We start from the raw sequence: 23,025 nt of genomic DNA, 5'->3' as shown, positions 1-23,025 counted from the left end.
GTTGGACTGGAGGGGCCATTGGCCTGATCCAACATGGCTTCTCTTATGTTCTTATGTGACACAGAGTGTTGGACTGGAGGGGCCATTGGCCTGATCCAACATGGCTTCTCTTATGTTCTTCTGTGACACAGAGTGTTGGACTGGAGGGGCCATTGGCCTGATCCAACATGGCTTCTCTTATGTTCTTATGTGACACAGAGTGTTGGACTGGAGGGGCCACTGGCCTGATCCAACATGGCTTCTCTTATGTTCTTATGTGACACAGAGTGTTGGACTGGAGGGGCCACTGGCCTGATCCAACATGGCTTCTCTTATGTTCTTATGTGACACAGAGTGTTGGACTGGAGGGGCCACTGGCCTGATCCAACATGGCTTCTCTTATGTTCTTATGTGACACAGAGTGTTGGACTGGAGGGGCCATTGGCCTGATCCAACATGGCTTCTCTTATGTTCTTATGTGACACAGAGTGTTGGACTGGAGGGGCCATTGGCCTGATCCAACATGGCTTCTCTTATGTTCTTATGTGACACAGAGTGTTGGACTGGAGGGGCCATTGGCCTGATCCAACATGGCTTCTCTTATGTTCTTATGTGACACAGAGTGTTGGACTGGAAGGGCCATTGGCCTGATCCAACATGGCTTCTCTTATGTTCTTATGTGACACAGAGTGTTGGACTGGAGGGGCCATTGGCCTGATCCAACATGGCTTCTCTTATGTTCTTATGTGACACAGAGTGTTGGACTGGAGGGGCCACTGGCCTGATCCAACATGGCTTCTCTTATGTTCTTATGTGACACAGAGTGTTGGACTGGAGGGGCCACTGGCCTGATCCAACATGGCTTCTCTTATGTTCTTATGTGACACAGAGTGTTGGACTGGAGGGGCCATTGGCCTGATCCAACATGGCTTCTCTTATGTTCTTATGTGACACAGAGTGTTGGACTGGAGGGGCCATTGGCCTGATCCAACATGGCTTCTCTTATGTTCAGAATTTTTAGCCTTTGTTGCCTGCAAGCCTGTAACCCAGGGCTTTTTTTTTTTTTTGAGCAGGAACTCACAGCAGTGCAGTTCTGTCTGGCTCAGCATCAGGGGCGTGTCCTAACATGCAAAGGAGCTCCTGCTGGGCTTTTTCTATTTTAAAAAAAGCCCTGTGAGGAACAGCGGTGATGTCAGGGGGTGTGGCCTAAGATACAAATGAGTTCCTGCTGTGCTTTTTCTAGGAAAAAAACCAACCCTGCTGTACCTTTATTACCTGTGTGACTCGCTGAATAGGAGAGCAAGGCTTCCGTGTAGATTGGCACAGGATCAGGATGCAAACCTGGCTTCACTGTGTGAATGGTGCTGCCTGGATATGACTTGGACTAAGCCAGCAAAGGAAGACTTGACCCTAGTTCCACTGCTGCTGGGTGACTGTCAGTGTACCCTGTAAGACAGGGGTGTCAAACATGCGGCCCAGGGGCCGAATCAGGCCCTCGGACAGTTCCTATCAGGCCCCCAAGCAACTGCCTGCCATCTGCTTCCTTCTCCCTCTCTCTCGCTTCCTTCTGCATAACAGCTTTCTTTGCGAGACTTGCACAGCAATTACAGAGAAAAACCTCTACTTTCTCCATTGGCTGAGCCCAAGGGAGGAGGGATAGCTTGCTTTGCCAGGTTCTCTCAGTCGCACCGCAGAGCTACTGAGCCAAGCCTCTTTTCCTTCTGTTGACTGAGGCTCCTCTCCCTTCTCATCTCCTAGGGACGGAAGGAAAGAGCCAGAGCTTTCTTTGCCCAGTTCCCTGGATCCCATGGGAGAGCTACAAAGAAAGCACTTTTAAGACCAATGAGTGCTGTGACGGAACCGGCCTGATTCTGCCTTCAGACCCGGTCCCGTCAACTCCCTATTGAGTCGCCAACTCCTGGAGGGAGCTATTTCTCCCTCGGCCACTTGGGCTCGCTGCCACCACCTGCTCAGTCTAGGGGTTCGGATTGAGAGGAACAGGACTCCCAATCCCCCTCTCCAGCTCTGAGGCCAGGCCTCAAGGTCCTCTGCCACCCTGTACTTGGGATTCACAGAGACCACAGCACTTCTTCGGGGAACCCCTGGAGGATTGGCACCTTATCCAACCACAGGCCTTCCCCCTTTCCCCGGGGCCCCCTTCATAAAGCGTGGTCTAAAGCGGTTGGGGATCTATGTGGTACAGAGTTTGACTGCCAGCATTCAAAATAGTAAAAATATTTAATTAAAAGAGAAAAAGAAAAGAAAAGAAGAACAAAACAAAAACAGTTGCATGTAAAAGTTTAGCACAGCACTGCACCCGCACAGCAACCAGCATGACAAATAAAAGGTGGATTTAAACTCATCCTACTGTCCCTGGTCTCAACTTGCCCTGCCTTGTGGATGACTTACTCGGTCAGACTGCCTGTGGTCCTCTTCCACTTGAGTAGGCCTCTCCCACAGACAGGAGCCCACACATTGGCAACCTCTTCCTTTGAGCGCCAGCTGAGAACTGGCCTTTTCCTGCCTAACTCAAATAAAAAGAACAAAAGAACTTCCTGCCCCTCTAGGAGGCTTTCCCCCTAGAGTTGCTGGTTTAACTCCAGAAGGGAGGGGGGAATGAGGGGAAGGCTAAAGAACTTCCTGCCCCTCTAGGAGGCTTTCCCCCTAGAGTTGATGGTTTAACTCCGGAAGGGAGGGGGGGAAGTGAAGGGAAGGCGAGGCCGCACAGCCTGCCTAGTAGTTTCATGTTCCCCTCCAACCAAGTACCAACATTAACCAAGAAGGCGTTTCTCCACAAGTGCTAATGTTTTAAAGCATGTTTTAAGGTGTTTTTTTAAAAAAAAAAAAACCCTTTAATTGTTGTTGTCTGTGTCCTTCATAAAGTGTATGTCTCTGCTACCTAATCTTAAATAGGTACAGACATGGCCTGGCCCAACACGGCCCAGCCCGACAAGGTCTCATTTGTGTCCGATTCGGCCCTCATAACAAATGAGTTGGACACCCCTGCGTAAGATGTACGCGCGAGCAGCCACTCATTCACACAGGAAGGCCCGCTCAGCAGCCGTCGGGGCCCACGCAGGGTCTTGCACTGCCCATTGCTCCTTTTAAGCAGGTATCTTCTGCTCAGGATGTCCGATGCTCTGCTCAGTAGTGGGGAAAATATTAGAGGGAACTAGGGTTGCCAAGTCCCATTCAAGAAATAGCTGGGGACTTTGGGGGTGGAGCCAGGAGACTTTGAGGGTGGAGCCAGGAGACACTGGGGTGGAGCCAGGAACAAGGGTGTGGCAAGCATAATTGAACTCCAAGGGAGTTCTGGCCATCACATTTAAAGGGACAGCACATCTTTTAAAATGTCTTTCTTCCATAGGAAATAAAGAATAGGGGCACCTTCTTTTGGGGCTCATAGAATTGGACCCCCTAGTCCAATCATTTTGAAACTTGGGGGGTACTTTGGGGAGAGGCAGTAGATAACATACTGAAAATTTGGTGCCTCTACCTCAAAAAACAGCTCCCCCAGAGCCCCCGAAACCTCCAGATCAATTCCCCATTATACCCTATGAGAATCCATCTCCACCTAGGGAATAATGAAGTGCTCAGCAGACGTTTCCCTCCCCCCCTTCCCCCGTTTCTGGTGACTCTAAAGCGAGGGATTGGCATCTCTACTCATGAGTTGCTGCCAACTTCTTCCAAGTAGCACAGACACACCATCCCAAGAGGAAGCCTTTCCAATCGGAGACTGAAGCCTCTGGAGGGGGAAAGGCACATGGTCCTCTGGGGGCGGGGCTTCCCACCATTGGCCAGCTGATTGGGGGCGGGAAGGAGCCTGGGAAAGCGGAAGAACCCCCGCTGGGACCTGGGGATTGGCAAACCTAGAGGGAACATTGATGACCATCCTCTGTTTTCAGAAGTCCCCTCCCCCTTTCTCTTCTTGCCTTTCATGTCTTCGCCGCTTTCCATGGCTGCCATCTCTTTTTTTAATCTCATTACATATGCTGAACCCACTCTCACTGAGTAGAGCTGTGCACCCACAGTGTTCCAATGCATTTCTCTTTTAAAACAGCGTGTCAGAATAATGTGGGTTTTTTTGTGTTGACATGCTCAAATGAGGGATGTGGGCTGTTTGTCTCATTACTTGTACTAGCCCACCTTCCACTGTGCTTTCATGCACCCTGTTTTTCTAAAGGCTAACTTACATTATTTCTGTTTTAGAACAGTGTATCAGAATACTTGGTGTTTCTGTTTTTGTTTTGTATTGACATACTCAAATGGGGGATATTGGCTGTTTGCCTTGTTGCGTATACGAACCCATCCTCCACTGTATTTTAATGTCTTCCTTTTTTTGTAATGGCAAACCATAATGGATGTTATGACCTCTTGGGAAACCATGCCCACTATTTAAACTAACAAAGCCGGAATGTTATCCAGATTTATGGCACGTCGCACCTACAATGGCAGTCTGCTTTTTATCACCCTCCAGTGTTGTTTCAGCCCTGTTTTGTCCTAACCCGTGGACCAAGTCACGCCAGGCCCTCCTGTCTTCCACCATCCTCCGAAGTCTGCTCAAATTCGTGTTGAACATATATATATGGAGCTGCCTTATACTGAATCAGACCCTCGGTCCATCAAAGTCAGTATTGTCTTCTCAGACTGGCAGCGGCTCTCCAGAGTCTCAAGCTGAGGTTTTTCACACCTCTTTGCCTGGACCCTTTTTTGGAGATGCCAGGGATTGAACCTGGGACCTTCTGCTTCCCAATCAATGCTCCGCCACTGAGCCACCGTCCCTCCCCTGCTCTCCAGGGTCTCAAGCTGAGGTTTTTCACACCTCTTTGCCTGGACCCTTTTTTGGAGATGCCAGGGATTGAACCTGGGACCTTCTGCTTCCCAAGCAGATGCTCTACCACTGAGCCACCATCCCTCGCCTGCTCTCCAGGGTCTCAAGCTGAGGTTTTTCACACCTATTTGCCTGGACCCTTTTTTGGAGATGCCAGGGATTGAACCTGGGACCTTCTGCTTCCCAAGCAGATACTCTACCACTGAGCCACCATCCCTCCCCTAGTTCAGCCACCTCCTCTTTTGCCGTCCCCTTCATCTTTTGCCTTCTGTCCTTCCCAGCATCAGGGTCTTCTCCCTGTGCATAGATCCCAATAGGCAGCCGTGTTGGTCTGAAGCAATAGAACAAAGCAGTAGACATTCTGGCTTTGTTAGTTTTTTTCTAATGGCAAACTATAATGTATGTTATACCTCTTGAGAAACCATGCCCTCTAAACTAACAAAGCCAGAATGTTACCTAGATTTATGGCACTTCACACCTACAACAGCAGTCTGCTTTTATCGCCCTCCGGTGTTGTTTCAGCCCTGCTTTGTCCTAACACTAACAAACACAGATCCCGATTGGTGATTCTTTTAATCTGCTAAAAACATTCCCATGAGTCTGCGTACCAGCTCACCGCCCATTTATATTAAGAATTCCTGCTTGCCATTCCCGTTTTGTCAGATGAAGTCTGCTTAAGAGCGTACGAAAGCTTCCATGCTGAATAAAACCGAGTTGGTCTTAAAGGCGCCGCTTGTCTGCTGCTTTGTTCTGCCGTCTCTTGACAGGCTCGGACGTGGTCGACTGGCTCTACAATCACGTGGAAGGCTTCACGGACCGGCGAGAGTCCCGCAAATACGCCAGCAACCTGCTGAAGGCCGCTACATCCGGCACACACGGTCAACAAGATCACGTTCTCGGAGCAGTGCTACTACATCTTCGGCGACCTCTGCGGCAGTACGGGCCCTTGTTTGGACTCTTGGAGGGGAGGGAGTCGGGTGGGCTCCAGGAGGGTTCTCAGGAAGCGGGCCTTGTAGATTTATGTCACGCGTTTTACCCGCACGGGCAGAAGCGGAAGGGCGTGGGCAACGGATACAAATCTGACCTTCACACTCTGAATCTCAGAGCGGCTCACAATCCTCCCCCACAACAGACACCCTATGAGATGGGTGGGGCTGAGAGAGCTCCTACAGCAGCTGTCTTTCAAGGACAACTCCTGTGAGGGCTATGGCTGACCCAAGGCCATTCCAGTAGCTGCAAGCGGAGGAGTGGGGAATCAAACCCAGTTCTCACAGAGAAGAGTCTGCCCGCTTCACCACTACACCAAACCGGCAGAGAAGACAGACAGGAAGAAGGGTCAGTGTGGATTAAAGTCAGCCTTCTTGTGTTTGATTTCTTCCTGTTCTTCTTCCCCTTTCAGATATGGCCAACTTGTCTTTGCACGACCACGACGGATCCAGCGGCGCCTCTGACCAGGACACCCTGGCTCCCTTACCCCACCCGGGAGCTGCCCCGTGGCCCATGGCCTTCCCGTACCAGTATCCGCCACCTCATCCGTACAACCCCCACCCAGGATTTCCGGATCCCGGCTACAGCTACGGAGGGGGAAGCGCAGGCAGCCAACACAGTGAAGGGTAAATGTTCAGTGGGGTGGAACAGAAATGTAACTTGGTCTGACCTTTTAAGAATTTGAAGGAAGATGCAGAAGAGGGGTTTTATACCAGGGGTGTCAAACATGCGGCCTAGGGGTTGAATCAGGCCACCAGAGGCTCTTTTCAGGCCCCCGAGCAACCGGCTGTCATCTTCTTCCTTCTCCCTCCCTCTTGCTTCCTTCTGCGTCACAGCTCGCTTTTGCAGGGCTTGCTCAATCACACAGGAGCTACAGAGCAAAGCCTCTCTTTTCTCCATTGGCTGAGGCTCCTCCCTTGGGGAGGAAGGGAGAGGGAAGAGCTCGCTTTGCCAGGCTCTCTCAATTGCACAGCAGAGCTGCAGAGCACAGGAGCTTGGCTGAGGTTCCTCCCTTGAGGAGATAGAGGGGGAGGGAGAGCTTGCTTTGCCAGGCTCTCTCAATCATACAGCAGAGCTACTGAGGCAAGCCTCTCTTTATTGTATTGGCTGAGGTTCCTCCTGGGGAAGGAAGGAAAGAGCCAGAGCTTCCTTGGCCCGATTCCCTGGATCTCCTGGGAGAAATACAAAGAAAGTACCTTTAAGACCAATGAGTGCTATTATTTTAAGCAAGTTTTATTTTGAGCCTTTAAAATAAAATTGTGTTTGTGCCCTATAAAGTTTATATCTGGGCTACCTGGCATTACGTTTTATGATGCCCATGGCCCGGCCCAACAAGATCACCTATGTCAGATCTGGCCCTCGTCACAAATAAGTTTGACACCCCCGTTTTATACCTTTCTCCTGATCCCTGCCCCTTGACCCAGGACCGTTTACACTTTTCCCTGTCGGTCGGGCAAAGGCCAGTCCTGAGTCCTGAATTTCCCCAGGGAGGGCTGGGCAGGAAGAAAAGGAATTGTCCTTCCTCCTCCCCCCAGTAGGGAAGAATTCTCCATTAGACACATGGCCCCCATTCCAAAGCTGTGATGCAAAAGAAGGCACATCAGCGACCTGGGATATTTCAGAGGGCAGCTGGTCTGAGGAGGAGAAGGTGATGATGATGATATTGGATTTACATCCCACCCTCCGCTCTGAATCTCAGAGTCTCAGAGCGGCTCACAATCTCCTTTATCTTCCTCTCCCGCAACAGACACCCTGTGAGGTGGGTGGCGCTGAGAGAGCTCTGACAGAAACTGCCCTTTCAAGGACAGCTCTTACGAAAGCTAGGGCTGACCTAAGGCCATTCCAGCAGGTGCAAGTGGAGGAGAGGGGAATCAAAGCTGGTTCTCCCAGAGAAGAGCCCGCACACTGAACCACTACACCAAACTGGCTCTTTAGAGACCCTCCGGGTTTTCAGGGTATGAGCATTTGAGAATGAAAAGTTCCCTTCTTCGGATACAGGTGGGAGAGGCAATCCCTCAGTCCTTCTATCCCAGTCAGAAGGCAGGAGAGGTCAGGATGCCAAGCCACAATGCAAACATCCCCTCCCACCTGCCGGCCGGAAGATAAGAAATAAGGGCTCAGGGATCTCCATTCTGACTTGCGTCTGACGAAGGGAGCTTTGATTCTCGAAAATTCGCACATCTTGTTAATCTCTGTTCTCCGTGGTTAAGTGTGTGGACTCTTATCTGGGAGAACTGGGTTTGATTCCCCACTCCTTCACTTGCCGCTGCTGGCATGGCCTTGGGTCAGCCTGGAGAGGAAGCGGCTGAGAGGTGATAGGATCACCACCTTCAAGTACTTGAAGGGCTGTCATCTAGAGGACGGGGTGGAATTGTTTTCTGTGGCCCCGGAAGGTAGGAGCAGAACCAGTGGGTTGAAATTAAATCAGAAGCGTTTCCGGCTCAACATTAGGAGGAACTTCCTCTGTATCGTTCCAATTTTAGTATATGTGCTGCCAAAGTGAGCACAACATTAGGAGGAACTTCCTGACCATTAGAGGGATTCCTCAGTGGAACAGGCTTCCTCCTTGGGAGGTAGTGGGCTCTCCTTCCTTGGAGGTTTTTGAAACAGAGGCTAGATGGCCATCTGACAGCAATGAAGATCCTGTGAGTTTAGGGGGAGGGGTTTGTGAGTTTCCTGCAATGTGCAGGGGGTTGGACTAGATGACCCTAGAGGTCCCTTCCAGCTCTATGATTCTGTGATTCTATAGCTCTGGCAGAGGTTGTCCTTGAAAGGGGAGCTGCTGTGAGAGCCCTCTCAGCCCCATCCACCTCACAGGGTGTCTGTAGTGCGGGGAGAAGATCTAGGAGATTGCACGCCGCTCTCAGTCTCTGATTCAGAGAGAAGGGGGGGTATAAAGCTGCAGTCTTCTTCTTCTTCGGCATTAATGGCCTCGAATCTGGCTTTTCAGGGGCCAAGGAAGGATGACACAAGACGAAACATTCCAAGGCACCCCTGGCTTAATTCGCGACAGCTTCATTGCGATCTTCCTGCTCACAGAGCAAGCCGTTAAAAGGGGTCGTTGAGCTTTTCGCCTGCATTGTCGAGGCTATTAAGAACTGCATGGTAGAGACCATTAAGGGGATATTTACAAAAGCAGCCAACGAATATCCCACTTTCCAGCTAGTACAGTTGAGAACACTTCAGGGCTGGTTCTAGGCTGGGCTTCGAGCGGTGGATGCCTCGTCCAGCCTTGCTGTCGGGCTGCCTTTGGGTCTTCCCTATCTTGGGGCAGAGCGACACGCTGAATGAAGCACACAGGAATTTGCTTTTTCTGTACCTGACCAAAGTCTGGTGTTCAGAGCACAACAGTAACTGACCAGACGCCTGCGAGGAGGCAGGAGTCCCCCCCTGTGGTTACCAGCAGGCCTCGGATTCAGCAGGAGCTCACAGAAGCACAGATCCTCAACCTGAGGGTTCCCCCTCTTCCTCCCCACCCACCTTGTCCACTGAATAGGAGGTGCAGCTGCATAACAATCCCTGGATTAGGAGAGCGGGCAGCCAGCCAGCCTCCAGGGGCTTTGCCACACCCCCAGCAGCCCTCATTAACCCCTGGAGAAGCCCATGCCACCCTTTCTCCACTTCTTATGTGATTTTGGGTGGCAGGTAAGAACATAAGAGAAGCCATGTTGGATCAGGCCAATGGCCCATCCAGTCCAACACTCTGTGTCACATAAGAACATAAGAGAAGCCATGTTGGATCAGGCCAGTGGCCCCTCCAGTCCAACACTCTGTGTCACACAGTGGCAAAAAATTTTATATATACACACACACTGTGGCTAATAGCCACTGATGGACCTCTGCTCCATATTTTTATCTAAACCCCTCTTGAAGGTGGCTATGCTTGTGGCCGCCACCACCTCCTGTGGCAGTGAATTCCACATGTTAATCACCCTTTGGGTGAAGAAGTACTTCCTTTTATCCGTTTTAACCTGTCTGCTCAGCAATTTCATCGAATGCCCACGAGTTCTTGTATTGTGAGAAAGGGAGAAAAGTACTTCTTTCTCTACTTTCTCAATACCATGCATTATCTTGTAAACCTCTATCATGTCACCCCGCAGTCGACGTTTCTCCAAGCTAAAGAGTCCCAAGCGTTTCAAGAGTCCCAAGCGTGGCTTATGTGATTTTGAGTGGCTGGTCTTTTGATGGGGAGGGGTAAGGAGAGTCCCAGGACAGCGAGGCCTGCTTGGGCTGGCTGGATCTCTAGCCAGCCCAAGCAGGCCTCGCTTGCCCGGGGCTCACTTTTCTTGCATCGGGTTGCTTTTGGCTGGTGTGGGGGGGTGACATATGCTAATGAGTTATGCTAATGAGCTCCATCACCTTTTTTTCTACAAAACGACCCCTGCTTCCGGCATTGTCGCTGAACAGGCCGAGGGAGGGTCAAAGCTGTGAGGCGTTGCCTGGAGTCTATGGGGAGCTGCCACGGCCGAGTCTGGTCGGGGAGGGGGACTCTGGCTGGAGATTCAAACTGAGGAAAAGGCACACTTTCCTGGAGCAGCAAGCCTATTGACCAGCGTTAGATGCCTTTGAGAAATTGAACCTCCCGTGTCCCAAGGGACAGAGGGGCTGTTGATGATATGCTCTGCTTGTGAGATTCTGGAGGCTTCACTCTGCTTTAGGAAACTTAAATGCTGACCTAGAAGGACCTTTAAGAGCCCCGTGATGCAGAGTGGTAAAGGTGCAGTACTGCAGTCGGAGCCCTCTGCTCGCGACCTGAGTTCGATCCCCGGCGGAAGCTGGTTCAAGTTGACTCAGCCTTCCCTCCTTCCGAGGTCGGTCAAATGAGGACCCAGCTTGCTGGGGGGAAGCGTAGAGGACTGGGGAAGGCAATGGCAAACCACCCTGTAAAAAGCTGGGTTCAGGTAACTGGCTCCAGGTTGACTCAGCCTTCCTTCCTTCTCAGGTCAGTACGCAGCTTGCTGGGTGGGAAGCGTAGAAGACTGGGGAAGGCAATGGCAAACCACCCCATCAAAAGTCTGCCGTGAAAACGTTGCAAAAGCAACGTCACCCCAGAGACGGAAACGACTGGTGCTTGCACAGGGAACTGCCTTGACCTCTTTATCAACTGAAGTGTGCCAGCACACGAAAGCTTATACCCAGAATCAGGGGTCGTTTTGTAGAAAAATAGGTGGTGGGGCTCATCCAGGGATTGTTCTGCAGCCTGCACATACTATTCAATGGACAAGGAGGTGGAACTCTCTGGAGGAGGAGGTGGAACTCTCAGAAAGGTTCAGGAGCTGTGCTTCTGTGAGCTCCCACTGAATTTGAGGCCTTTACCTTTTTAGAGGGACCATTGGCCTGATCCAACAGAGTTATTCTTGCATCTTATGTGATTCTCCATCGCTGCCTTAGTTGGCTTTACCCCTTTCCATGCCCCTCTTTATTTAATCTCAGACTGGGAAGGGACCACCAGGGTCATCTCAGCTATAAAAGCCCTATATGGCCTGGGACCTGCCTACCTGAGGGACCGTCTCTCCCCACACGTTCCCCAGAGAGTACTGAGGTCTGGGACTCAAAATCTTCTCAACATCCCCGGGCCCAAGGAAGTGCGTCTCAAGACAACTAGAGACAGGGCCTTTTCTACAATGGCCCCTATATGGTGGAACCAGCTACCGGTAGAGGTGAGGGCCCTGCGGGATCTTACTCAGTTCCGCAGGGCCTGTAAGACGACCCTCTTCCGGTTAGCCTACGCCTGACTGGATAAATGTAGCTTTCTAGATTTCTGTGATTACTGTATAGTTTTAATGCTAAATAATTTTAAGGTTTTTAGGTTTTTAAATGCTTGATTTTAAATGTAATTACTTTGTTCCGATTTTATTGTTTGTTGTAAGCCGCCCTGAGCCACTCGTGGGAAGCGCGGGATATAAATAAAATAAATAAATAAATAAATAAATAAAATAATATCCTCCCTCCCCTCTAAAAAAACCTAGTTATACAATTGATACTTTAAAGCTTCCAGCGATGAAGAATTTTTTTCAGGATGCAGCCTGGAACGTTCTCTAACTCAAAGGTGTCAAACTCATTTGTTATGAGGGCCAGATCTAACATAAATGAGACCATGTTGGGCCAGGTCACTTGTCATAAAATGTAATGCCAGATAGTGGAGATAAAAACTTTAGAAAGGAAACAGACAAACATTTTGCATCTCTCCCGTGTGATTAAGGGAACTGGGCAAAGGAAGCTTTGGCTCTTTCCCTCCCTCCCCAGGAAATGAGGACGGGGCAGAGCCACAGACAAGAGAAGGAAGGGAGGCTTGGCTCAGTAGCTGTGCGATTGAGAGAGCCTGGCAAAGCAAGCTCTCCCTTTTCCCCTTTCTCCCCAAGGGAGGGGCTTCAGCCAATGGAGAAAGTAGAGGCTTTGCTCTGTAGCTCCTGTGCGGTTGGGCAAGCCTGGCAAAGCGAGCTGTGGTATAGAAGGAAGCAAGAGAGAAGTAGAAGGAGGCAGACTCGCTTGTGGGCCTGATAGGAACCCTCCAGGGGCCTGATTTGGCCCCTGGGCTGCACGTTTGACACCCCTGCTGTGACTCTCCTTTCTTCACTCTCTCCCTACCCCTCCCCCCCAACCATAGGAAGCCGGAGCAGCGGCTCGAACCGCAGCGGGAGCGAGAGAAGGAAGGAGCGAGATCCCAAAGGCGAGTCCAAGTCCGGGGGCAGCGGGAGCGAGTCCGACCACACGAGCCGCAGCAGCATGCGCCGGGAGCGGGCCGCCAGCGAGCGTTCGGTGCCGGCCAGCCAGCGCAGCCACCACTCCCTGGCCCACAGCGTCCGCAGCCACCACAGCCAGCAGTCCTACGGCCCTCCCGGCCTCCCGCCTCTCTACAGCCCTCCCATGCTCTTGATGCCTCCGCCGCCGTCTGCTCTGGGCCCCCCCGGGGCTCCCCCCGGCCGAGACCTGGCCTCAGTGCCCCCTGAACTGACAGCCAGTAGACAGTCATTCCGAATGGCCATGGGCAACCCCAGTGAGTTCTTTGTGGATGTAATGTGAAATACCAGTCCCACCCCCTCCCCCCTGCCCCCGTTTGTCCGCCGTCCCGTCGGTTCGTCTCCTAGGAACAGTCCGGTCGCATTCTTCCTCTGGGGACTTTTCTTAAAAAAAAAAAAAATCATGATAGTTCTGAAAAAGGGAGGAAAAAAAAAATAAACTGGACTAAACTTTTTGATTCTAATCCCTGCCTGCGATTGGACCCAGCCGCCTCTCCCGACTCCCCTCCCCCTAGCCTGGATACGAATGCAGAGGCAAGTCCCCCGTGCTTGCGCCACATCCCTCCCCCAGCCTTCTAACTCTTTCTCTAACCTATTAATCTGCACTTGCCTGCGTCCTCTGCTCGCCCGTGATTTCCTTACCTGCTCACTTCTCCCAGCCCTAAACACGTGCCCTCTTTCTTCTCGCCCCCCTTTTTTGTGTTCTTTTTTTCTGCCGAGCAGCCAAGAATTACGGGGTGTTTGACTTCCTTTGAGCCGGCCGCCCACGGCGGGGAGAGCCACGGCGTGCTCTGGTGGTGGTATGGCTCCCCCACCCCACTCCCACTGCTGATAGAGGAAGACGTGGAACCCCACGGGTGGGCACTGTGGCCCCACACGGGGGCTGAAGATGACTTCTTTCCCTACAGGCGGAGGACGGCCCTGCTTTTACCCATAACCCCCGGAGGGGTGCGCAGTGAAAATCTAGCCGTGTCTGTCTTCAGTTTGATAAATGTAGCGACTTGGTGGCTGCTGTGGGGAGGCCAGGAGAAATGTGAGGACAAGCCCCTTCCCTGGTATGGGGGGGAAACATGACTACCCCTTTGCGTTCTCAACGGTGCCCTCTCTAGGGAGGAGCAGGAAATTGCTAGGGGAGGCATCGGCTCTTCCTCCCTTCTTTGCTTCCCCCCGTCTCGATTGAAGCCAAAAGTGAGCGAGTGCTGACTCCTGTGTCAGTAGCCCGGGTGTGGCCGGTACAGTTCTGGCTATAGCTGCCACACTCCTGAGCGTATCAAAGAAACAGATGCTATCCTCCTGTCTGGAAGAGGCTTCCTGTTAGGCTACGCTGCCGCTAAGGAAACACAACGCAATCCCTTTGCTCCAAACCAGGTTCTCTCCCCGGCCCACAGCACTCGCAGTTAACCGTCGTCCTGCTGTGTTTCAGGGTAGAGGGGCCTAGCAGAGCCTTTTTCACAGCCCCCCCCTCCCCCCCAGAATTGGGCATATAAATGCCCATCTCTTAGTTTGCCTTGTGTCACCTGTGCTGTGGTTTGTTGTTGAAGGCTTTCACAGCTGGGAGTTCATTAGTGGTTGTAGATTTTTCCTGTCTGTACGGCCGTGATCTTGGCACGGTAGTACCCGACGTTTCGCCAGCAGCTGTGACCGGCGTCCTCAGAGATATAACCTCTGAGGATGCCAGTCGTAGCTGCTGACGAAACGTCGGGTACTGCTGTGCCAAGATCACAGCCGTACAGATCGGAAAATCTACAACAACTCGTGTGTTGTGATTTGTTTGAACAGAGTGGTCCATGAGCACCTGTGCTCTTTCTCGTCCTCCCGCTTTTTAAAACGACGTTCCTTCGTTTTCCTCCTTTCTGTTCTCTGAAGTATTCTAAAAACACCTGAGCGGAGAACTTGCTAACAAAAATAGCTAGGAAATATTTGGAGCGAGGGGAATATCGTGGGTACGAGCTTTCTTCTTAGGGGAGGCCATTTTCCAGTTCAGAGCTGCGTAACATGATAAGTGCGCCCCTCCCCTCCCCGCTGTCAATTCTAAAGAAGTTTCTAGGCCTTCAGAGATGTGAGGGCGTGCCGGCGGTGCCTTGTCAAGACACAGGATCCTGGCAAGTCGTTTCCGTGCCAGAGTTGCTGGAAAGAGATCCATGATTAAATAATAGAAGGAAAGTTTGACCAGTTGGCTTGATTTGGCTAAGGCATCCCTTTTACAGCGGGCCCCTTTGGAATTCCGAGAGAGGCATGGTGGGTGCACCTAACAAAATGGCTGCCAATAAAAATAGCTCCCCCCCCCCACCCCGGAAGCAGAGCCGGCCACAAAACGGCTTCCGCTTACCTTCTGACGCACAGGGAAGATCTTTGTGCTATGGTGGCGGCAGTTGCTACCAAAGCAGCGCTTTTAAAAAAAATCTGCACAGCTAATAGAATCTCCGGCGGCCAGTCGGAAAGCCTGCTGGGCAAAGCTCCCCCGGCCCCGCCCACTTTTGACAAAGACACGGGCACCACATCGGAGACCCCCGAAAAGGCAACACCGATCTTTTCTCCTTGCATAATTTGGGGGCGGCCCGTGTTCCTTACGCTGGATGCTTTCAAAACAGTAGGCTACGCTAACCCAGCTCTGCCTTTTCTCGTCCGAAGAATGTACTTTCTTCATCCTGGTGCTAAGCCATTTCTCTGCATCTCTGTTGTTAACCCCGAAGACTGGGGAGGAGAGCCGGCTATTTCGATGTTTCTTTTTCGCTCTGCTCTTTGCAAACGTGCCCAATGCGATCCCCACATTCTTCCCTTTTCGGTTTTGTGCCCGCAAAGCCAAAGAAGGCCACCGCTGTTGGTGTTGGTGAGGCTCAAGAGCTCAAGAAACCCGGTCCGATCGCATTCATCCTGCAAGTTTTAGAGCTGGACCGAAACCAGCCCTTGGCTCAAACCAGTAGGTCCTAGATCAGTCAGTGCTCCTGCATCTACCTCAAGGTTATGCCAAAAAGACCCTCGACCATGAATCCTGGCTGCCTTTGGGATGTGGTAGAGGAGAGAGAGAAAGGCTATGGTTAGGGGAGGGACGGTGGCTCAGTGGTAGAGCATCTGCTTGGGAAGCAGAAGGTCCCAGGTTCAATCCTTGGCATCTCCAAAAAAGGGTCCAGGCAAATAGGCGTGAAAAACCTTAGCTTGAGACCCTGGAGAGCCGCTGCCAATCACGGGAGGGATGGTGGCTCAGTGGTAGAGCATCTGCTTGGTAAGCAGAAGGTCCCAGGTTCCATCCCCAGTACCTCCAACTAAAAAGGGTCCAGGCAAAATAAATGTGAAAAACCTCAGCTCGAGACCCTGGAGAGCTACTGCCAATCACAGGAGGGATAGTGGCTCAGTGGCAGAGCATCTGCTTGGTAAGCAGAAGGTCCCAGGTTCAATCCCCGACACCTCCAACTAAAAAGGGTCCAGGCAAATAGGCGTGAAAAACCTCAACCTGAGACCCTGGAGAGCCGCTGCCAGTCTGAGTAGACAAGACTGACTTTGATGGACCGAGGGTCTGATTCAGTATAAGGCAGCTTCATATGTTCGTGCATAGAACATTAGATTGCTAAGCAGGAGACTTCCAATTCCGTCCTTAACATCTCTAGATAAGAATGTAAGGTCGTAAGCGATGTTGCAAGACCCTCCCCCTGGAGACCGGCTGCCTATCAGAGCAGACAAGACTGACCTCGGTAAACCAGGAGAACAGAACTCGAGAGTCCAGTGGCGCCTCTAAGTCCAACAAGTTTAATTCGGGGTATCAACTGAAGCCCCGTGGCACAGAGTGGTAAAGCAGCAGTCCTGAGCTCTGCTCACAACCTGAGTTCAATCCCGGCGGAAGCTGGGTTCAGGTAGCTAGCTTGAGGTTGACTCAGCCTTCCATCCTTCCGAGGTCGGTCCAACAAGTCCCCGGCTTGCTGGGGGGAAAGCGTAGATGGCTGGGGAAGGCAATGGCAAACCACCCTGTAAAAAAGTCTGCTGTGAAAACGTTGTGAAAGCAACGTCGCCCCAGCGTCGGAAACGACCGGTGCTTGCACCTTTACCTCTTTACCTTTATCAACTGAAGTGTGCCAGCACACGAAAGCTTATACCCAGAATCAGGGGGTTGTTTTGTAGAAAAATAGGTGGTGGAGCTCATCCAGGGATTGTTCTGCAGCTGCACGTAACTATTCAACGGACAAGGAAGCGGAACTCTCAGGAGGAGGAGGAGGAACCCTCAGACAGGTTCAGGAGCTGTGCTCCTGTGAGCTCCCACTGATTCTGAGGCCTGCCCAGAATTAAAATGTGTTGGTCTTAAAGGAGCTCCCGGAGCCAAACTTTGTTCCGTTGCCTCAAACCAACACGGTTCCCCGCTTGAATCTGTCTTGATAGACCAACAACGTTAGGGAGATTCTTGCCTTCAGGGAACGCATAAGTTAAGACATACACTCTTTACACTCTGAGCTTTCGTGTGTTCCCCCAGAGTCTTCTCAGGGGCGGGGTGGGGGGGGGGTGGGTCGTACTTAGAAGGTGAACAGGGCACGTGCTGAAAAAAGCGAGGCTCTCTCCTCCCTGGATTTCCTCAGCCGCTCAAAGGGTAGGAAACATGACTGAGCGGTAGAGCATCTGCTTGCAGAAGGTCCCCGGTTCAATCCCAGGCATCTCCAGCTGAAAGGACCAGGCAGTGGGTGATGAAAGAAACCTCCACCCGAGCCCAGTTTGAGAAGACAGTACCAACCCTGACGGACCACAGGTGAATGATAGCTTCCCCTGGCCCTCGACTGCTGTGGCCTGGGGCTTTGGTGGCTAAACTGGTTTCTGTTGGGACACGGTTGGCTTCGCCTAGGCTTAGGATGTAGGCAGAGGCTCTGGAAATCGGCACGGCCGCAGTCCTGCTCCAGAGCGGTCCCTGTGGCATCCGATGCGCAGTGTGGCCATTGGGCTAGACAGACTCCAAACTGGGGGTTGGACTAGATGACCCCGGAGGTCCCTTCCAGCTCTGATTCCATGATCCCGTGGCACAATTCTCTGCACATCTATCGAGAGCTGAGTCTCACTGTATTCAGTGTGGCCAGCTGGCTCAGGCACGTGCACCTAGAATTGCAGCCTTTGGGTTTTTTTTTTTTCCTGGCTCACTCAGTTGCAGAGTTGGCCGTGCTTTCCGAATCTCAGCGAACTGAAACAACTGGGGGACAGGCCGCCCACGGGCCTGAGCCGTGAGTACGTGCTCTAGCTTCTCGCCTTCGTTGGGGCTCCACCATCTCTCTCAACTTCTTTATAGACTTTTCTTCCCCCCCCCACCAAACCCTCATTTTCCAGTTGCTCATGTATTTCTGTGCACGCAAGTTTCTTAAACCTGGGGCGGGGAACCTGAAACGCATGCTCGAATCCAGCGTGCATCATCGGTCACGTGTAGACTCGTAACCACCAACGCTCCCTCTAAGCCAGGGGTCCTCAACCTTTTTAAATAGGGGGCCAGTTCACTGTCCCTCAGACTGTTGGAGGGCCGGACTGCCGTTACTGTACAAGGCCGCGGGCCGTCAGTTCTCCGTCTTCTGCATCTCTCTCCCTTCCCCACACCACACACCCTGGCCTGGGAACTCACCTCACCTCGATATCACCTCACACTCTGTCTCCGCCGCCTCAGCCCAGTGCTGGAAGTGTGCGTTGCTAACGCAAGTTTAGGTCGAACGTCACTTCCGGTGTGATTTTGCCATAACCCGGCGGGCCGCATAAACGTCCTCAGCGGGCCGCATCTGGCCCGCGGGCCGTAGGTTGAGGACCCCTGCTCTAAGCCGTGGAGCCTCGTGAGGAAAAATTCTACCTCATGAGCTACTGGCATGAGAGTTGTGAGGGAACGATTTGGCTGCAGCGTAAGTTAAGTCTGCTCTGGGGCCACCCTTCCTGAGCTAAGACAAAAATGCGTGAGCCGGAGGCTAAAAAACTGAGCTAGCTCGCACTAGCTCAGCTTGGGGGGAACGTTGCTCGTTACACGTGTCTTGTATACCGCAGGGTACAAACCGAACCCATACAGGAGCGATGACAAGCAAAAAAATCTTTAATGTGTGAAGCGGCCCTTAGCGGGGCCTTTTAAAGCCAAGACTTCCCAGAGGCGTGGGCTGTAGCTCCCGGGGAGCGGCCCCTTCACCAGCAACGACAAGACCGTGGAAGCCCTAAGCAGTCCACATATTTTGCCTCCTCCTCCTCTCCCCCCCACAGCGAGTGCCTCCTCCTCGTCCTGCCAGCTTTTCGTAGCAACTATTAGACGGTACGCTCGACTCAACCGGACTTTGCCCCTTCCGCCAAGGGACACGCTGCCTCAGCCGTGCTACAGCTGTACACGTGTGGCTGTTCCGCCCGTTGACTCAACCGCTTTGGGTTCTCTTTTGTGGGGTTTGTTCTGTTTTGGTTTCTCCCCCACGCCCACCAAGAACGAAGTGTACCTTCCCTCCCTGGCCCAGTCTAGCACCAGCTTGTTCCTTCCTACTTTTGATTTACCAGTGTGCTTCCGTCACACGGCCCGCTCTGGGCGGTCTGAACTTCCAGACCTTGAAGCTGCTGGTCTGCCCCTTTCCTCCTCCCCACCCCCCAGCCTTTCAAAAGCAGTGCCCTCGTTGCCTCCCTTTCCCCGTCCTTCTGGTGCTCTTCTGTCCCTCGTTGGCCAGTCCCTGCCCTCCGGTCCTGTTAGCTTCTCTTCCCTATCCTACTCTGGTGCTATCTTCTCTTGTCACACGTCCTTCTCCCCCCCCCCCCCCCCACTTCCCTCCACTGAGTTTTATATAAATTGAAATTATCCAACTTGTTTTTATTTATAAAATAGTTTTATCGGCCTCCACGTCGTCTGCGTCTGGCTTCATTTCTTCATTGTCTCAAGGAGCTGCCCTCCCTTTAATGGATTGCCGGGGCTAAAAGGGGGTTGGTTTCTGAGAAGGGGCTGTTCAGATTTTTATATTGAGTCCTGCCGCTTTCGGTAAGCTCTTCACGTAAGCGCACGGATCGCTTCACGAAAGCACATGAACTGTGGCAGCTACAAGGAAAAACAGCTTCAAGAGGGGATTGGATAAGAACATAAGAGAAGCCATGTTGGATCAGGCCAATGGCCCATCCAGTCTAACACTCTGTGTCACATAAGAACAGAAGAGAAGCCCTGTTGGATCAGGCCAATGGCCCCTCCAGTCCAACACTCTGTGTCACATAAGAACATAAGAGAAGCCATGTTGGATCAGGCCAATGGCCCCTCCAGTCCAACACTCTGTGTCACATAAGAACATAAGAGAAGCCATGTTGGATCAGGCCAATGGCCCCTCCAGTCCAACACTCTGTGTCACATAAGAACATAAGAGAAGCCATGTTGGATCAGGCCAATGGCCCCTCCAGTCCAACACTCTGTGTCACATAAGAACATAAGAGAAGCCATGTTGGATCAGGCCAATGGCCCCTCCAGTCCAACACTCTGTGTCACATAAGAACATAAGAGAAGCCATGTTGGATCAGGCCAATGGCCCCTCCAGTCCAACACTCTGTGTCACATAAGAACAGAAGAGAAGCCATGTTGGATCAGGCCAATGGCCCCTCCAGTCCAACACTCTGAGTCACATAAGAACATAAGAGGAACCATGTTGGATCAGGCCAATGGCCCATCCAGTCCAACACTCTGTGTCACATAAGAACAGAAGAGAAGCCATGTTGGATCACGCCAATGGCCCATCCAGTCCAATACTCTGTGTCACACAGTGGCCAAAAAAACCAAGGTGCCATCAGGAGGCCCATCAGTGGGGCCAGGACACTAGAGATTCTCCCACTGTTGTCCCTCCCAAGCACCAAGAATACAGAGCATTGCTGAACCAGACATGAGAACATAAAAGAAGCCATCTTGGATCAGGCCAATGGCCCATCCAGTCCAACACTGTGTAACACAGTGGCCAAAAAAAAAACCCAGGTGCCATCAGGAGGTCCATCAATGAAGCCAGGACACTAGAAGCCCTCCCACTGTGGCCCCTCCCAAGCACCAAGAATACAGAGCATTGCTGAACCAGACATAAGAACATAAGAGAAGCCATCTTGGATCAGGCCAATGACCCCTCCAGTCCAACATACAGTGGCCAAAAAACCCCAGGTGCCATCAGGAGGTCCATTAGTGGGGACAGGACACTAGAGGGTCTCCCACTGTTGCCCCTCCCAAGCACCAAGAATACAGAGCATTGCTGAACCAGACATAGGAACATAAGAGACGCCATCTTGGATCAGGCCAATGGTCCCTCCAGTCCAACACTGTGTGTCACACAGTGGCCAAAAAAACCCAGGTGCCATCAGGAGGTCCATCAGTGGGGCCAGGACACTGGAGGTTCTCCCACTATTGCCCCTCCCAAGCACCAAGAATACAAAGCATTGCTGAACCAGACATAAGAACATAAGAGAAGCCATCTTGGATCAGGCCAATGGACCATCCAGTCCCATAGTCCGTGTCACACAGCGGCCCAAAAACCAAGTGCCAGCATGGGTAAGCATGGAGCAGAGGTCTGTCAGTGGCTGTTAGTCACAAAGTAGAGATGAAACACTGAGTCAGTGATGCTCCGTCTTCTTGGTGATTGGAAGGGGGGGGGGCAAGAGTGGGAGGGCTTCTGGAGTTCTGGCCCTGCTGGTGGACCTCTGATGGCACCTGGATTTTGGCCACTGTGTGACACAAAGGGTTGGACTGGATGGGCCACTGGCCTGGTCCAACATGGTTTCTCTTATGGCTGGAGCAGTGATGCTCTGTGTTCATGGTGCCTGGGGGGGGGCACAGTGGGAGGGCTTCTGGAGTTCTGACTCTGCTGGTGGACTTCCTGATGGCCCCTGGGTTCTGGCCACCGTGTGACACAGAGCGTTGGACTGTATGGGTCACTGGCCTGATCCAACATGGCCTCTCATGTCTGGGGCAGTGATTCTCTGTATCCTTTGTGCTTGGGGGGGCAAGAGTGGGAGGGCTTCTGGAGTTTTGGCCCTGCTGGTGGACCTCTTGATGGCCCCTGGGTTTTGGCCACTTTCTGACACACAGTGTTGGACTGGCTGGCCCATTGGCCTGATCCAACATGGCTTCTCTTGTGTTCTTAGACATGGTTCAGGATGGCCTGGCGAGCTGGGGCAAGAAGGAAGGAGAGACAGGGATGGAAGGGCATTCTCAGCAACTGCCCTGTCTGTCTTTTCCAGAAGAAAAAGGTGGGTACAGAAGCAACCAGCTCTCCATCCCAGCTCCTCTCTGGACCTCCCAGAGATGATACCCTCGAGAACCCAGCTTCTTTGGCCAGAATCGCCCTCTTCTTGTCTGGATTCAGTTTTAGGTGGGGACCAAAGTACATGTTATTTAACTAAAGTCTGAAGAGGACTGCAGAGGTGTGATTAAGCTTAGGACCACGATATGTGAGAGGAGAGGATCCAGCCTTCCGCCCCATGCTTTCCCCCCTAACTGAAATGGCCTAGAGCAGGGGTGGCCAAACTGCGGCTGGGGAGCCACATATGGCTCTTTCACACATATCGTGTGGCTCTTGAAGCCCCCACTGCACCATCAACTGGCAGAGAAGGCATTTGTCTCTTTAAATCACTTCGAGTTAAGCCGGCTTGGGGAATGTATTTAAAGTTGCGTCCTTTCTATCTTTCCTTCTCCCCCCATCTATATTAATAGGGCAGGGGTGGCCAATGGTAGCTCACCAGAAGTTTTGTGCCTACAACTCCCATCAGCCCCAGCCATTGGCCATGCTGGCTGGGGCTGATGGGAGTTGTAGGCAAAAAAACATCTGGAGAGCTACCGTTGGCTACCCCTGTAATAGGGAATTTAGAAAAGAATTTTAACAGGGATGAATGTAAAGTTCTGCATTTAGGTAGGAAAAATCCAATGCATGGTTATAGGATGGGGGAGACTTGTCTTAGCAGTAGTCTGTGCGAAAAGGATCTAGGGGTCTTAGTGGATCATACGCTGAACATGAGTCAACAGTGTGATGCGGTGGCTAAAAAGGCAAATGCATTTTTGGGCTGTGTCAACAGAAGTCTAGTGTCCAGATCACATGAACTGATGGTATCGCTTTACTCTGCTCCGGTATTCTGCTGTCTGGAGCTGCCATTTCCTCCTGGGGGATTAATCCCTGGCAGTCTGGAGATCTGGGGGGGATGCCAGGCCCCGGCTGGAAGTTGTCACCTGGAGCATGTGCACACAAACGCTGGAGGAAATGAAATATATCCAAGTGGGAAGGCAAGGGGTTGAAAAAGGAATGTTGTGGGGGGAGGAAGATAGTAGTGATGGCCAGCATCCAGCATAGGGTTGCCAGGTCCAATTCAAGAAAGATCTGGAGACTTTGGGGGTGGAGCCAGGAGATTTTGGGGGTGGAGCAAGGTTGTGACAAGCATCATTGAACTTCAAAGGGATCAGGCCAGTGGCCCCTCCAGTCCAACACTCTGGGTCACATAAGAACATAAGAGAAGCCATGTTGGATCAGGCCAATGGCCCCTCCAGTCCAACACTCTGTGTCACATAAGAAC

General features: G+C 52.0%; 2 protein-coding genes across 2 annotated transcripts in view; both read left to right on the top strand.

Moving 5' to 3' along the window:
- The window catches only part of DVL3 (dishevelled segment polarity protein 3), a 149,008-nt gene extending 135,701 nt beyond the window's left edge, over window positions 1-13,307 (top strand). Inside the window, 5 exon segments of the mRNA XM_060242820.1 lie at window positions 5,578-5,672; window positions 5,674-5,746; window positions 6,210-6,434; window positions 12,405-12,794; window positions 13,261-13,307. Of these exon segments, the coding sequence (XP_060098803.1) occupies window positions 5,578-5,672; window positions 5,674-5,746; window positions 6,210-6,434; window positions 12,405-12,794; window positions 13,261-13,292 (815 nt within the window). The 3' untranslated portion in view covers window positions 13,293-13,307.
- The window catches only part of LOC132574464 (cytochrome P450 2J2-like), a 585,507-nt gene that overhangs the window by 541,469 nt on the left and 21,013 nt on the right, over window positions 1-23,025 (top strand). The window lies entirely within an intron of this gene.

This window comes from Heteronotia binoei, chromosome 6, assembly GCF_032191835.1.
Source record: "Heteronotia binoei isolate CCM8104 ecotype False Entrance Well chromosome 6, APGP_CSIRO_Hbin_v1, whole genome shotgun sequence".
Taxonomy (NCBI): Eukaryota; Metazoa; Chordata; class Lepidosauria; order Squamata; family Gekkonidae; genus Heteronotia; species Heteronotia binoei.
The sequence above is the reverse complement of the archived record's forward strand: the minus strand, read 5'-3'. Positions and strand labels throughout refer to the sequence as shown.